At 50.5% G+C, this 17,256-nt stretch overlaps 1 protein-coding gene across 2 annotated transcripts in view; it reads right to left on the bottom strand.

The window, feature by feature from the left end:
* LOC119971809 (polypeptide N-acetylgalactosaminyltransferase 18-like) overlaps window positions 1-17,256 on the bottom strand; it is a 400,070-nt gene that overhangs the window by 120,943 nt on the left and 261,871 nt on the right. For both annotated transcript variants that reach the window (XM_038807980.1, XM_038807981.1), the window contains exons 4-6: window positions 14,880-15,063; window positions 4,469-4,666; window positions 1,049-1,163 (exon numbers count right to left, since the gene is read on the bottom strand). In XM_038807980.1, coding sequence (XP_038663908.1) covers window positions 1,049-1,163; window positions 4,469-4,666; window positions 14,880-15,063 — 497 coding nt within the window. The remainder of the gene's footprint in view (window positions 1-1,048; window positions 1,164-4,468; window positions 4,667-14,879; window positions 15,064-17,256) is intronic.

Here is a 17,256-nt window from a genome sequence, read left to right as displayed (position 1 = left end):
GACCCTCTGACAGTGCAGCACTCCTTCAGTACTGACCCTTTGACAGTGCAGCACTCCCTCAATACTGACCCTCTGACAGTGCGGCACTCCCTCACCACTAATCCTTTGACAGTTCAGCACTCCCTCAATACTGACCCTTTGACCGTGCAGCACTCCCTCAATACTGACCCTCTGACAGTGCAGCACTCCCTCAGTACTGACCCTCTGACAGTGCAGCACTCCCTCAGTACTGACCCTCTGACAATGCAGCACTCCCTCAGTACTGACCCTCTGACAGTGCAGCACTCCCTCAGTACTGACCCTCTGACAGTGCAGCACTCCCTCAGTACTGACCCTCTGACAGTGCAGCACTCCCTCAGCACTGACCCTCTGACAGTGCAGCACTCCCTCAGTACTGACCCTCTCACAGTGCAACACTCCCTCAGCACTGACCCTCTGACAGTGCAGCACTCCCTCAGTACTGATCCTCTGACAGTGCAGCACTCCCTCAGTACTGACCCTCTGACAGTGCAGCACTCCCTCAGCACTGACCCTCTGACAGTGCAGCACTCCCTCAGCACTGACCCTCTGACAGTGCACTCCATCAATACTGACCCTCTGACAGTGCAGCAGTCAAGCAATGAATTTCGGATCCTCAACACTTGCTGTGCATAAAGCTTTTTCTTTATGACACCTTTGATCCTTTTGTCATTCATCTTAAATCGGTTTTCTCTGGTTCTTGATCCCTCCTCAATGGGTAAAGCTTTTCTTTATCTACTCAAGATCCTTCATGATTTTGCACACTTCAGTCAAGACTCCTCTCAACCTTCTCTTCTCAAAGATGAACATCCCTAGTTTCCCCATTTATCTACGTCACTGATGTTCCTCATCCCTGTACCCATTCTCACAAATATCTTTTTTACGTCCTCTCTAATGTGCTTACATCTTTCCTAAAGTGTGCTGCCCACTAGACCTCAATTTCAATGCTCTTCCCCAAACCAAGTTTCACAACCAATTCAAAGAGAAAATGGAGAAGGAAGTTGGTTGATCGGCTCTGCGTAATAGTTACCCTGACGCTGAGTTCCACATTCTCCCCTCCGTAGATCTCCATGCCTTCATCCAGCAAGCCAATCTCCTCAAAGTACAGTCTGTCTACCACAAAGCAACCAATCAGAGCAGGGCTTCTACAAAACAACAAAACAATACAAAGTAATAAAGCAGAGTTAAGACCTTTGCTGGTGGAGATTTCTCAAATTATAAAATGTGTGAGGAGATTTGACCAGCTCCTGAATATTTTTCATTTTGTGTAGGTGAGGATGAATCCAATGACAAATTCAGATTCACAACAAAATAGGTGGGTGCAATGTGATTTACGTCATAAGGTTGTCACTTTGTCATCAATTATACAGCTAAACAGAGTTGGTGGCAAGTCAGCGAAAGTCATTTTCAGACAGTACACTGTTAAGATCAGACCCACTGACACTATGTAGTACTGGTCAGAGTCACCCTGAGAATTGTGTCAGATTCTCATCAGTCCAATCCTGACACTGTGTTCTGTTCTGATTTTGACCCACAGTCCTCGAGACTGTGTCCAGTTCTGGTCAAACTCACCTCGAAGACTGTGTCCACTAGTTTTCATCATAGAGACAAAGGAGAAACATTACCACACCGGAGACAGAGCAGAGAGGAGGCAGTGACTGATCTCTGGATTAACAGGGACTGAGTTATGAGGAAAGGATGAAGAGACCTGGGATGGTTACCAAGTGGGCTGTGGGCTGGTGGTAACCTTAGACAGAAAGAAAATGTAAATGACATGACAAAAGCCGATCTGGAATATTGGCCGCAATTCTCCCAAACAATAACTCGGGGCTCGAATCAACTAATTGGGAACAAAGTCCGATAGCGAGCATGTGTTTCCCAGCACTCTCAGTGCTCACTGGAACTCACCACTGTAGCGAGAGATTAGGACGCCATTTTTAAATGGTGTCCTGATCTCCGAGGCCCCCGAAGCAAACCCCCAACCCCCCCTCCCCACCCCCTCAGCCTGAACGCACTATGGGAGGGTCCATCCATGATTTATGCATAGTTGGGCAGCATGGTGGCACATGTGGTTAACACGGTTATCTCAAGGCGGCGAGGTCCCGGGTTCGATCCCGGCACTGGGTCCGTGTGGAGTTTGCACATTCTCCCCGTGTTTGTGTGGGTTTCACCCCCACAACCCAAAAGATGTGCAGGATAGGTGGATTGGCCACGTTAAATTGCCCCTTAATTGGAAAAAATGAATTGGATACTCTAAATAAAATAAAAAAATGATTGATGCATAGTTGGAGCAGCGTGTGCCACCTACAAGACACACTCCAGTAACTTACCACGGGTCCCTCAACAGCACATTACACACTCCACTACTCTACCACCTAGAGGGACAAGGGCAGCAGATGCATGGGAACGCCACCACCTGATAGTTCCCCTCCAAGCCACAACCACCCTAACTTTGAACTATATCACCATTCCTTCACCGTCACAAGGTCAAAATCCTGGAATTCCCTCCCGGATAGCGCTGTGGGATTAGATGAATGAAATGAATGAAAATTGCTTATTGTCACAAGTAGGCTTCAAATGAAGTTACTGTGAAAAGCCCCTAGTCGCCACATTCCGGCACCTGTTCGGGGAGGCTGGTGCGGGAAGAACCGTGCTGCTGGCCTGCTTGGTCTGCTTTCAAAGCCAGCGATTTAGCCCAGTGTGCTAAACCAGCCCAGATGTTAAACCACGGCACAACCTGCCCTCTCAATTGACAGAAAAGATCCTGCAAAGTATTTCGATGAAGAACAGGAGAGTTCTCCTCGGTGTCTTGGGAATATTATTTATCCTTCAACTAACCAGTAAAATAAAGGGATGATCTGGCCACCATGAAATTGCAGTAATCCACTCCTAGCGCCTCATAATCAGTGACAAGTAAAACCCTGTAAGAGGAAGCAGCTAAATGAACTTGAAATTTAAGATAGTAGAATGTCACGTACATGACCATAAATGACACAAAACTATTTCTTCAACAAGTCAAAAGTGAAAACCTCTTCATTGAATGCTTCCTACACCATGAGTGACTACACTTCAGAAAGACTCCATTGGCTGTAAAACACTTTGGAATATCAGTTGTTATTAAAGGTTCTGGGATTAAAGTTTGGGATAAAGGGATCAAGGGATATGGGAGAGAATGCGGGATCAGAGTATTGAACTTGATGATCAGCCATGATCACAATGAATGGCGGAGTAGGCTCGAAAGACCAAATGGTTTCCTGCTTATATTTTCTTTGTGTCTATGACCATGTTCCAGAGTGCGGTTGTGAAGGGTGGAGGTGTGCAGGAGAAGTACAAAAGCACAAGAGTTGGTTTGTCAGATGGGCACATGGAAGATACAAAGCCATATTGATTGTGTACTTCAGGACTGTAACTCAGTTGAGTTGATGACCCCATCAGTTCCCAATATAGCACAGTGGGTAGCACTGACTGGAGTTTATCAGTGAGTGCCTGTACTCGGAATGTGCAAGATCAGTTAGACTGTGATGTCTGAATGTTGGTATATCCGTGAGGTTATGTAGCCTGAATAGGATAGATTAATTAAATGAAAATTGCTTATTGTCACAAGTAGGCTTCAAATTAAGTTACTGTGAAAAGCCCCTAGTCGCCACATTCCGGCACCTGTTCGGGAAGGCTGGTACGGGAATTGAACCGTGCTGCTGGCCTGCCTTGGTCTGCTTTCAAAGCCAGCAATTTAGCCCAGTGTGCTAAGCCAGCCCCTGATGAGGATTGGTACCTTGAAGGGATATATTACTGAGGGTGTATACTCTGAATGAGTGTAGCAGTAATTGTCACCAATTATTCCTGTTTTCTATTCTGATATTGGCTGGAATTCTTCCGTCATTTACTAGCAGCAGGATTTCCTGGTCCCATCGGCAGTGCACCCCCCGCAGATTTTCCGGCAGTATGGTGTGGCTTCAATGCAAAATCCCATCGATAAGCATTGAGAGTAGAGAATCCCGCTGCCAGTGAATGGTGCAGCCAAATTCTCCATCCTGGCTAGCAACAAGTAGCGGGGCAGACTCACAACGGAGAATCCCGGCCGTTATTTGATCCACTGCTCAGTACGTGTCAGGTCTGCTTGTTGAGTTCAGGTCGGTCCCTTTTCCCGTGGAAACATAATCACGGGTTAGTCTAATTCAAACCAGAAAAGAATGTTTTCATTTCCACAGACTAACCATTTACCCAGCAAGTGGTAATGTTTCAATTGCCCGTTCTGGTGCCCCGGACAGGCTTTGGGGAGGTCAATTACCCACCGCACAATTCCCAGCTTCTTATCTGCTCTCATTGCCACCCTGTCCACCGCATCAGACTATTCCTGATGGAACGACTGCGAAGATGTGAATAAGAAATAAACCAGGCCGGTGGTGGTACGACTGATTGGTGCGTAGTTACCTGATTGGAGGGTAGTTACCTGATTGGAGCAGTTGAATTTCCCAGCTTCCACCATTCCTTGGGAGGGTTTAAGTAACGGCACCACAGTTCCCAGTCAAAACCCTGGGCTGACAGGGGATACTCTTCAATCTCAAAATTATCATATTTGATGTTATCGAAGGAAGGAGATATGATACGTGTTCGATCTTCCTTTATTCTTGAGAGAATTGGCTCAGCCCTTGAAAGGTAAAGAAATATTGAATGAGTGATCTTTCTTTCCTAGAATGTGGATGTCATTGGCAAGACCAGCACTTATTGACCTCGAGATGGCGCTGATGAGCAACCTGCTTGACTACCTTTACTACCTTCTTCAATTCATACTCGGCCATTTCAGGAGGTAGTTAAGAGTCCGCCACATTGCTCAGGGTCAGGAGTCATATCCAGGCCAGACCAAATACGTACGGCAGATTTCCTTCCTTTAAACACATTAGGAAATCAGATGAGTTTTTAATGACAATCTAGCAATTCCACAGTCACCATTACTGATAGCGAGCTTTAGATTCCATATTTTATTTAACAAACTAAACTTTTAAATTCCCAAGTTGCCATGGTGGGATTTGCACTTATTTCTCCAGGTCATTAGTCCAGCCCTCCAGATTACTACCGCAGCAAAATACCGCAGCTGCCGTAAATCTGAAATAAAACCAGAAAATACCGAAATACGAAGCAGGTCTGGCTTTATATGCGGAGAGAGGAACAGAGTTAACTGTGGCCTTTCATCAGAAGCCTGATTAGTCTGCTTCTATATTCAGCTAAAGTTCCACTGGATCAGTTCCAAATTTGGAATTATCTGTGTGGGTTGGCCCAGACTTACACTACCATTATGCTCATGATATGGTAATATAAAGAAATGCGGAATATGTGGACAGGCAGCAGAGGACGTTACCCTGAAAGTTGTCCAGTATTGTCATAAAATCCTAATCATGCGTGAAAAAATCGATTGAAATTCTTCAAAGATGTAACTAGTAGAGTTGATGAGGGGGAGCCAGTGGATGTGGTTTATTTAGACTTTGAGTCGGCTTTCAACAAAGTCGCACGTAAAAGATTAGCGTGCAACATTAAAACACATGGGATTGGGTGTAGTGTATTTTAAAAAAATATTTAGTGTACTCAATTCATTTTTTCCAATTAAGGGATAATTTAGAGTGGCCAATTCACCTACCCTGCACATCTTTGGGTTGTGGGGGTGAAACCCACGCAAACACGGGGAGAATGTGCAAACTCCACACGGACAGTGACCCAGAGTCGGGATCGAACCTGGGACCTCAGCGCTGTGAGGCAACAGGGCTAACCCACTGAGCCACCGTGCTGCCTTTGGGTGTAGTGTATTGAGATGGATAGAAAACTGGTTGGCTGACAGGAAACAAAGAGTCGGGATAAACGGGTATTTTTCCAAATTGGCAGGCAGTGACTAGTGGGCTACTGCAGGGATTGGTGCTGGGACCCCAGCTATTCACAATATATATTCATGATTTAGATGAAGGAACTAGATGCAATGGACGGGATTCTCCCCTACCCGGCGGGGCGGGCTGTATCGGCACCGCGGAGTGGCGTGAACCACTCCAGCGTTGAGCCGCCTGGAAGGACCTCCGCAGCTGGTGCGAGTTGGTGCATGCACGGGAGCGCCAGTGTGTACAGGCGTCACCCCAGCGCATGCGCAGGGGGGGGTCTTCTCCGTGCCAGCCATCGCGGAGGCTCACAGCAGCTGGCGTGGAGGGCACAGGCCTGCCCGCCGGTACGGACCTGGTTTGATTTGTGCCGGCGTGACCGGCAGAAAACGGGCGGCCACTTGGCCCATCACGGAGTGGAGAATTGCCGGGGGGGGGGGGACCGCTGCCAGCAGCCCCCGACCGGCGCGACGCGATTCCCGCCCCCGCCAAAAAACCGGCGCCGAAGAAACCGGTAGCCGGCGTCGGGGCAGGATTCAGGCTGCCCCCAGGTGATTTTCCGGCCCGGCGGGGGGTCGGAGAATCCCACCCAATATAACCAAGTTTGCAGATGACACAAAGCTGGGTGGGTAGGGTGAGCTGTGAGGAGGATGCAGAGATGCTTCATTGTGATCTGGACAAGTTTTTTGAAATAGAACATAGAATATACAGTGCAGAAGGAGGCCATTCGGCCCATCGAGTCTGCACCAACCCACTTAAGCCATCACTTCCACCCTATCCCAATAAACCAGAAACCCCTCCTAAACTGTTTGGTCACTAAGGGCAGTTTATCATGGCCAATCCACCTAACCTGCACTGGACTGTGGGAGGAAACCGGAGCACCCGGAGGAGTAAAGCAAAGTTTTACCAGACCGATTCCTGGGATGACAGGATTGACATATGAGGAGAGGTTGAGTTGGTTAGGATTATATTTGAGTTTCGAAGAATGATGGGGGGGAGGGGGGGGGGGGGGGGGGCACATAGAAAGCAATAAAATTCTAAAATTCTAACAGAACTAGACAGGGTAGATGCAAGAAGCATGTTCCTGATGGTGGGGGGGTCCAGAACCAGAGGTCACAGTCTGAGGATAGGGTTGGACCATTTTGGACTGAATTGAAGAGAAAGTTCTTCACCCAGGGAGCGGTGAGCCTGTGGAACCACAGGAAACAATTGAGGCCAAACATTTTCAGCGGAATTCTCCATTCCTGGACTGTCGGGGCAGGATGCGTGGAATTCTACGACAGCAAAACTGCCGCCACACCTGGACCGAATCAATGACCGTTAAGGGGTTAGCACCAGTGCCACGCGGAACACAATCCATTCCAATGAGAAATGGTGTGGGATTCACCGGATTCGCGATTGACACTCAGGAGGCTGACAAGCTGGAGCCACGTATACACACTGCAGTCCCCACACACACCACCACAGCCAACCAGATGGCAGCAAGGAGAGCGGCACCCCGTTTTACAGACGCCCAACTTGAGACCCTGCTAGACGCTGTGAAGGAGACCCCGGCCCAGGAAGACAGTTGCCAGCCACTGCTGTTTACCGTGCCTGGGTGCAGGTGGCAGAGGCTGTACGCGCCGTGAGAAACACTATCTGGACTGGCCAGCAGTGCCGTAAGAAACTGCACAACCTCCTCAGGGTGGCCAGGGTAGCATTGTGCCCCTGGCACCAAACCCGCCCCACACACCCATAACCATTGCCCCCCCCCCACACCCGGAAGGCGTTTGAACTCACACCCTGCATGACATGCCGGCACCCATACCGGCCACGATAGCCGGGTGCCCTGGCCACTGAAGTCACCAGCTATCCAGCCCCTGGGCTGCAGGCATCGGATTGTCTAACACTGCGTTTTCTGTTTCCCGTCTCCAGGAAAAGGCCACCCATTACTGCTGGGAGTGGGAAAAAAACTGGAGGGGAACTGCCGGGCTTGCGGCCCCTCACCGCGGCAGACCAGAGGGCCCTGGATGTGGTCCGCGGGCCCAAGGAAAGGGCAGTTGCTGGGGTGGAGATCGGCATCGGGCGAAGAAGTAATATCCTGCCGAATTGCATTTCCCCGTAACACGCGTGTCACCCCCCCCCAACACCACATCACCTTCACCCCAAACCACCCTCACCCCAAACCATCCTCACTCCCACACCACTCTCACCCCACATCACTCCCTCATTCCCTACCACCCCCACACCACTCCCACAACCACCCCTACTCCCATCCCAAACACACCCACCTCTCCCCAACACACGCCGCTCCCCAACAGCCCCCAGCCCCGCAGACTAATTATGCGTTTTGTCTTGTGTCTTGCAGGAGGTATTGCTAATGGGGCAGATCTTTCTGGTGTCCCCTGCCCCCGTCCCAGCCACAGCCAGAGCCGCAGGTGCCGACCAGCAACGAGGACACAGACGCGAGCCATAGACCCGAGACTCGGGAAACCTCGGAGTTCGAATCCGAGAATGACACAGATTTCCTGTCCCAGCTGTCTCCAACATCCTCCACCATCCCAGAGACACTCACCTCAGTTGGGCACTTTAGTGAAGAGGCTCCTGAGACACTATCTGGTGCGCACCACACACATGCTCCGATACAACAGGTGGAGGGGAGTAGCAGCCAAGGGGGCAGACGGTCGGAGGGCAGGTCAACCCCAGGACTAGTTGCTGATCAGACGGGTCTCGGGCTTCTGGAACAGTCCCATCGATTGTGGAGATGCAGTCGCAGACCCAGGGACTACAAGAGGCGATGCCGGTGAGCATCCAACATCTGCAGGCACAGGTGGAGGAGTCCAACCGCATGCAGGTGCAGGACGTAGTTCCGGCCATTCGTGCCACCCAGGACATCACCGCCTGGGTGGCATCCGTGGTGGAGACTTTGGGGGCAAGGGTTTCGGCTATGGATCAGCATGTCCAAAGCCTGGGGCATTCTGTACAGGTGGTGGCCGAGGCCAGGACAGGGCTAGCCTCTCACAGGCAGCCATGTGCCAAAGCCACCTGGACATTGCAGCAACACTGCTGAGCGTGGCCCAGTAACAGCAGGCCGTGGCTGAGAACTCGGTGGTATTGCCCAGGCAGTGGCTGACATGATTCAGAAACAGAGGGAGCTGGCCCAGTCCCAGAGGAAGATGGCGCAGGCACTGGCTGATATGGCACAGACCCAGACGGTGGTGGCACAGTCGCAATCCCAGACGGAGATGTCCACTCCCTGTGCTTCATGACCGTGGGCGGGCATGCAGACCCTGGTGGAGGTGGCAGCCAGCCTCCAGAACTGGCAGCGTCAGGTGGTGGTAGAGCCTCAGGGGACAGCTCTGTCCGGGAATAGCCCAGGGGCCTTTGGGCTCCCGAGAGAGGAGGACGTGTGGCCCGTGATGTAGGGGAGGTGCAGGAACACCGCAGCATCTCAGACTCCCCCTCCCCTGTTCCTAGAGCATCAGGTGGGCAGCAGGCAGGACAGGGCAGCACCACGTCATCTGGGACACCCAAGCAGCCGGGTCCATCCAGGCCCGGTTGCTCCAGAAGGCGCCCGCCAATGGGGACTCAGGCCACAGGGTGGGAATCACAGCAGGCTGCCTCCACTCCTGATGTACCCATCTGGGGATCCACCTAGGCGTAGGGTTAGGGCCCATTAGGCCAGAAAGGTAGACACCAGTCCCATTTACTGCATTGAGGAGGTGTTGTGCCAGGGTGGCACCCAGGTGGCACTGTCAGGGTGCCCAGGTGGCACTGACAGAGAGCCAGGCTGGCAGTGCCAGGGTGCTTGAGTGGCATCAGGAATGCAAGGACACCACCTACCCAGAGTCCAGTCACCCAGGGGACCCCGATACGCTTGGAGACCCCCACAAGTGTTGGTACTCCTGGTCCCCGTATGTGGATAGAGTAGTGATATTCAGATATCAATAGACATGATCAATGTATGTAAATGTAGTACAAGCATTTCAACACTAGATGGCTCACAGTCAGATACTATAAGAACTGATTTCCTGCCTTTTCTAAGTCAGATGCTGATGTGATTCAGAACAGTGAACAAGCAAGACATAGAATTGCTAGAGTGAGAGAAGTTAGAACTAGTTTGTAATCTGTATTGTACTTTATTTCTTTATAGTTAGTTTGGTATTGAGTAAAATAACTCACAGTTTATTATTTTATTACTCATTAAATAATTAACCTTTCAACAAGACGACAATTGGTCATTTTATCACCCTGGTGGAGTCAAGAGTGATATCACACTTGATCAAATTTGGTTTTATCTTCGTTAGCACTAAAATGAAACAAGTTGAATTTTTCAATTGCTTGCTGTCCTGCAAGAGATAGAAATAATGCGATCCTTCTAGCTTCTGGTGCTGCACTTAAATCACTAGCTTCCAGGAAAAGTTGAAATTGCTGCTTGAACAACTTCCAATTTAAATCTAAATTACCAGTGGTCTTGAGCTGTCTTGGTGTTTGAACTTGGTCCATTGATAGGTCGTTCGCGTCGAAGTTTTCAAAGTTGCGATGATTGCTACAGTCGAATAGTTGAATCCGTTTGTGCTTTTTTGTTTCTTCTTTTTTATGCTAAACCTTTGTTAGTCTTTCTTAAAAGATTTATAACTCGCTAGTACCATGTTATATTTTAAATAATGACTTATCTAAAATATATACATTACTCTTGAATCCACCAGGATGATAAAATGACCATTAGTCTTCTTGTTGAAAGATGAGTATTTAATGAGTAACAAAATAATAAACTGTGTTCTTTTACTCAATACTAAACTAACAATAAAGAATTAAAGTACAATACAGATAACTATATAACTAAATACTATTATAACAAACTAGTTCTAACTTCTCTCACTCTAGCGATTCTATGTCTTGCTTGTTCACTGTTCTGGATCACATCCGCATCTGACTTAGAAAAGGCGGGAAATCAGTTCTTATAGTATCTGACTGTGAGCCATCTAGTGTTGAAATGACTGTACTACATTTACATACGTTGATCATGTATATTGATATCTGAATATCACTACAGATACCAGTACTAACTGGCGTTCGCTCAGGGTCTCCGAGGCATGGGGGTTAGATCCAGTGCCCTGGGTAACTCAGGCGAATGTATTCCAAAGTGCTGCTTACTGCAGTGTTAAATAATGCCATGAGGCGTGGCAAGCTGGGTAAACCCGTGACTGGCCTCATGCGAGATTTACCGGGTGCGGCACGGCTGTTGATTTTGCTCTGTTTCTCTCTCCACAGACCTGCTGAGAATTCCCAACATTTTCTGCTTTTATTTTAGTTTTCCAACATTCATGGAGTTTGCAAGCTCTTTAATTAGTTTGTTCCTGAGACCAGTTTCATTACACAATGCCACTCCGCCTGACAAGAGGCCCTTGAAATCTGACTGGAAAAATCCTCAAATCAAAGAAATTATGAAATGGTGAATAGAAAAGCCTGTCGACGTACAATAATAGAGCAATAGTTTAACTGTGATGGGCCATCCTCTTTGTTCTCTCAGCTCATGTTAATTGAGTGGGCTGCTTTTTGGCAGCTGTGATTGAGTGCGTCAGCGGCTCGCTGCCTTTTTCTTTCTAGGCAATCTGATGCCATACTACTGATATCCGAACAATGTTTGTTTCCAGTCTCCATTGGCAACAGACAATTATTATGAACTGCAGCTATTTTTAAGCTTCTTTTTATCCTGAGAACATAAGAAAAAGGAACAGGATTTGACAGGATTTACTGAGTGTAGAATGTGGGAGAACAGCCAGGGTGGCATTGGAGTCTGGCAGCGACAAAGGCCTGATTGAGGGTGTCGGGGGGAGGTGACGCAGGTCTCTGCCTATGTTTTGGTGCTGCGTTGCAAAAGGGTTTTAAAATAGATGGAGTTGCTGTGAATTCCGCCATCTTAAGTGTGAGGTATTGGAATCAAGGTCTACGGAGCCAAGGCTCCACATGGTTGAGGCACAGACCAGCCATGAAATATATAGGGCGGTATTCTCCCCCCCCCCCCCCCCCCACCCCCCCCCACCCCCCCCCCCCCCCCTCCGAAACCAGCGGCGCGCGAAATGCGCCGGGCCGCTTGGAGAATCGCTTCAAACGGTGAGCGCCGATTCTCCGGCCCGGATGGGCCGAGCGGCCGCTCCGACACGACAAGGTCCCTCCGGCGCCATCCACCCCGGTCTCTGCAGGCGGGAACTCTGCAGGAATGCTCGGGGGGGAGGCCTATGGGGGGATGGAGGGGGGGCTCCTTCACCGGGGTGGGGGGGGGGCCTCCGAAGAGGTCTGGCCCCCGATTAGGGCCCACCGAATGGCGGGCCGGCCTCTACCCCCCTCCGGGCCTACATTCCGCCGCGGCCGGCCCCTGAACACCCACGCCATATTGCCTCGGGGCTGGCGCGCGTAAGAAGTTCCCCGTGCATGCGCAGGATGGCGCGGCCCAACTTCGCATGTGCAGGATTGAGCTGCCCCAACTGCAAATGTGCGGGTTGGCACGGCGGGAGCGGCATGAATGCGATGGCGTTTACGACAGCGCGGGCACTTGGTCTCCGGAGCGGAGACGCGCCCCCATAAAATCATTTTTTTTTAAAATTTAGAGTACCTAATTCATTTTTTCCAATTAAGGGGCAATTTAGCATGGCCAATCCACCTAATCTGCATATCTTTGGGTTGTGGGGGCGAAACCTACGCAAACACGGGGAGAATGTGCAAACTCCACACGGACAGTGACCCAGAGCCGGGATCGAACCTGGGACCTCGGCGCCATGAGGCAGCAGGGCTAACCCACTGCGCCACCGTTCTGCCCTGCCCCCATAAAATCTGAGTGCAAATAGGTTTAAATGCTATCTGGACAACATTCAGGCTTGGTCTGATAAATGTCAAATAACAATCGTGCCACACAAATGCCAGGGAACGACCATCTTAATAAGAGAAAACCCAACCATCTCCTCTTGACAGTGGCATTACCATTGCCGAATTCCCCAATATCAACATCCTGGAGGGGTGACCAATGACCAGAAACTGAACTGGACTAGTCATATAAATACTATGGCTCCAAAAGCAGGTCAGAGACTGGGAATCCTGCAGTGAGTAGCTCACCTCCTGATTCCCCAATGCCTCCAACTACAAGGAACAAATCAGAAGTTTGGTAGAATACTCTCCACTTGATAAATGGAGCTCCAACCACTCAATAAACTCGACACAATCCAGGCCAAATCAACCCTCTTCATCGGCACCCTATCCATCACCTTCAACAGTGACGTCCTCCCCCACCAGCGCCCCGTGACACCATATGAAGGTACACAATATGCCTCCTTCGACAGTAACGTCCAAACCTGCGACCCCCAGCACCTCGGAGAAAAGAGCAGCAAATCCATGGAATAACCCCTCCAAGTTCCCCTCCAAGTCACACATCATCCTGACTTGGAACTATATCGCCGTTCCTTCACTGTCGCTGGGTCAAAATACCCAGTGGGTGCACCAACACCACATGAACTGCGGTGGTTCAAAAAGGAAGCTCATCACCACCTCCTCGCATGTCATTAGGGATGAACAACAAATGCTGGTCGTATCAGCCATGCTCACATTCTGTAGAAGAATATAAAACAATTCCCCTGGCTGGAGTGTCGAGGACGAGGAGCACACTCCCAGGGTAAACAGTTGGCCAGTTGGCATTGAGAGGAGGTGAGATTTCTTGACTCAAAGGGTTTCGAATTTTTGGAATTCTCTACCCTCGCGAACTGTGAATGCTCAGTCAGCGAGTATATTCAAGGTCAAAGTCAATCGACGTTTAGTTACTAAGGGAATTAAGGGATATGAGCATAGTGTAACTGAGGTAAAGGATCAGCCACCATCCTTTTGACTGGCGGGGAAGGCGCAATAGGGTTGTTACAATTATGAAGTTTATAAGGCAGTTAAGTTTTGGGACTGTGGCCAGGATGTTCCGCTCCCGTTTTCAGGATGAGAGCGGAAAATCCCATGAGATGCCCAAATGGTCTTTCATGCCGCCATAAAAGTGTGACACGATTGTCCCTTCCACCGCTGGTGACGTAATGTGTTTCTTGATGATCAACGTCGGGGCCATTATTCCCACACATCGGCATATCGTTATCAAGCCTCTACTCTCAATCAGACCCCCCCCGCCAACTCTGTAAGAAAGCCCATTCATTTCGGTGTGAGAGAAAACTGGCATGAAACCCGTCTAATATTCAGGGAGATGAGGAGTGAGGTGGTGAGTGGGACTAGACTGGGTGAAATATTAAAAGATTTGGATAGTGAGGGGGAGGGGAAATTAGACTGGGTTAGGGTGAATCATGTGGGGTCAAACATCAGGACAGACTCGATGTTCCGGGTTGAATACATGCCAGAACATTCTTTCTTGCATGGCTTTGGACACAATTTAACGGGAAAAACAGTTGTGAGGCTGGTAGTGCCAAGGTGCCCGAGTGCCCAGGGTACCACCCTACCCAGAGCCCGATCACCCTGGGGTCTCCAATGGCCTGAGAGGCATCCCCAGGTGCTTTTACGAATGGTCCACGTTTGTGCAGACCAGTACTAAACGGCGCCTGGTCGAGGCCTCACTGGGGAGGCCTTTAGTTCCTGGGTTCCGGGAAAATATGGCGCAGACGTATTTAAATAAGTCTAATGGCTCATTTAAGTATGCTGATCTGGATCACGTCCAGTGAGGGCGAGATCAAGAGAGTGACATCTCGTGATGTTTGGACGAATTTCGCGAGACGTCTAAGCTTTGCAAATCTCCCGGGAGGCCTCTCGCAAAATTCAAAGGCATCATCGCGTCACCAGGTTGGGCGCGACGATGGAGGTAAATCCCGTCCTTTATAATAACAGGAAGTAGTTTCATTCGATGAACGTTTTCGCTGTGCCTGGATTATTTACTCTTTAAGTGTCACATTCTCATTGCACGGTTGGAAATCAGGATGTGGCCAACTTTGGCTGGGTGGAGTCTGACGGTGAGAATTCCATGGATTTACAGCACAAAATGATAGTTACCATTGAACACTGAACTCGACATGTGCGTCAAAGAGGGCAACAACGGGAGCTGTCGCTGCTCTCCAGCCACTGACTCGAGATCGGATCAGGCCTTCCTGTTTGGTGTGTCGGATCATCTTTACAAAGCCTGGCTGACGTGCGTTCGTTTCATCAACATAAGCTTGCAACTTCTCTTTGAGTTCGTCTGCAAGTTGAAGAAATATTAGTCATTAGTAAAGTCACACTGGAGTCTTGCCGACCGACTAGCGCCTTGAGAACAATAAAACATCCTAAGACCTTCTCAGAAATTGGATCTCATAAATTGCTACGAAGCTACATAGGGTCGTACATCACTATAAAAGTAAAATACTGTGGGTGCTGGAAATTAAACATATTGTTGGCAAGGTTCGCAGCATCTGCCCCATCCTCTCATTGGCTATCATCCCTTTTGTCATGTCACTATCACTTTTTATCCTTTTTTTCCTCCGCCCCCCCGCCTTTTCCTGAATTTGTATTTACATTAAACCTGCTAATTCTCTGATATTTTTAAGTCCTGCTGAAGCTCATTAACTTGAAATGTTAGCTCTGTTCCTCTTTCCCCAGATTCTGGCTGATCTGCTGAGTATTTGCGGTTTTTATTTAAGAAGGTAGTAGTGTTGTTTTATGCTTCTTCATGTAGCATAAGCTGCTTCAGTCGACTTCCGGTTGCGGCTATGCGGAGCTAAGCCGCACGTTCGGCAGCTCCCACCAGGAACGGACTTTTGGGCTCTTTTAAGGGCCCCCAGCGGTACTTGCTCGACGGTTCCCGATGTGGGAAGGTGTCTGCAGCGGATCCCCAGTGGTCTATGGTCTTGACGAGGAGTGGGGCCAGCAGAAAAGTGGTGGCAGCGCCTAAGAAAAAGCGGGGGAAGAGAATCAAGATGGCGGCCAGCGGAGGCCTCGAGGAATGGAGGCAGGTGCAGCAGGAGACACTTCAGCGCTGTTTTCAGGAGCTCAAAGTGGAGCTGCTGGACTCGCTGAAGGCGAACACGGACAAGCTTCTGGCGACGCAGACAGCCCAGGGGGTGGAGATCCGGGAGCTCCGACAACAAGCCTCCGAAAGAGAGGATGAGGCCTCGGCCCTCGCGGTAAAGGTGGAGATGCATGAGGCGCTCCACAAGAAGTGGCAGGAGCGGTTCGAGGAGATGGAGAACCGGTTGAGGCTGAAAAATTTGCGGATCCTGGGCCTCACGGAGGGGCTGGAGGGGTCAGACCTGGGGGCCTATGTGGTCGTTTTGTTGAACTTGCTGATGGGAGCTGGGTCCTTCCAGGGGCCCCTGGAGCTGGAGGGGGCCCACAGAATACTGGCCAGGAGGCCCAAACCGAATGAGCCGCCACGGGCGGTGCTGGTGCGGTTCCACCGGTTCGTTGACCGAGAGTGCGTGCTTAGGTGGGCCAAGAAGGAGCGGAGTAGCAAGTGGGAGAACACGGTAGTGCGGATCTACCAAGACTGGAGTGCGGAGGTGGCCAAGCGGAGGGCCAGGTACAACCGGACAAAGGCGGTGCTCCACAGAAAGAGTGTGAAGTTTGGCATGTTACAGCCGGCATGTCCGTGGGTCACCTACAAAGACCGGCACTTTGTGCAGGCCGAGAAGTTGGACTCTGACTGAGGGTCGGGGGTTTGTAAAGAACTGTGTTAACCTTTGGTGGGAAGGGTCTCTGTTTTATGCAGTTTCATGCTGTTTTAAGCTGGTTGTGTGTTGTTTCTAGGGTGGGTGGGGTGCTGTCTTTTTTTCCGGGGGCATGGTCGGGCAGGGGGAAATGCGGGCTTTTCTTCGGTTTCCCGCGCTGAGGGTGGATGGGGACGGGGTCGGAGCTGAGAAGCACGGGCTTTTTTCCCGCGCAAGAGCGGGAGGGGGAGGAGGAGGGTCTGCTGATGGGTCTCGGGGAGGAGGAGTAGCCCCACGTTGGGAGGGGTTGGAGGTGTGGCGGGAGCTCCCGGGAGTGCTATGGTGGGAGTAGCACGGCTGGGAGGGGTCCTAGCCGGGGGGGGGGGGGGGGGGAACGGGCCGAGTGGGGGGGCGCTGGCCTGGGGCGGGCAGGGGACGGGTTATGACTAGTCGGCAGGGGAGGGGGGCAGGGATCCTCTGATCCGGCTGATAAGTTGGAATGTGAGGGGGCTGAATGGGCCGGTCAAACGGGCCCGGGTGTTTGCGCACCTTAAGGGGTGAAGGCGAACGTGGCTATGCTCCAGGAAACGCACCTGAAGGTGGCGGACCAGGTTAGACTGAGGAAGGGCTGGGTAGGCCAGGTGTTTCATTCGGGACTGGATGCAAAAAATCGGGGGGGTGGCGATTCTGGTGGGAAAAAGGGTGTCGTTTGAGGCGTCAAAAGTGGTGGCTGACAGTGGGAGGGAGGT

Source organism: Scyliorhinus canicula, chromosome 9 (genome assembly GCF_902713615.1).
Source record: "Scyliorhinus canicula chromosome 9, sScyCan1.1, whole genome shotgun sequence".
Lineage (NCBI taxonomy): Eukaryota > Metazoa > Chordata > Chondrichthyes > Carcharhiniformes > Scyliorhinidae > Scyliorhinus > Scyliorhinus canicula.
This window is presented reverse-complemented; position numbering and strand designations above follow the sequence as displayed.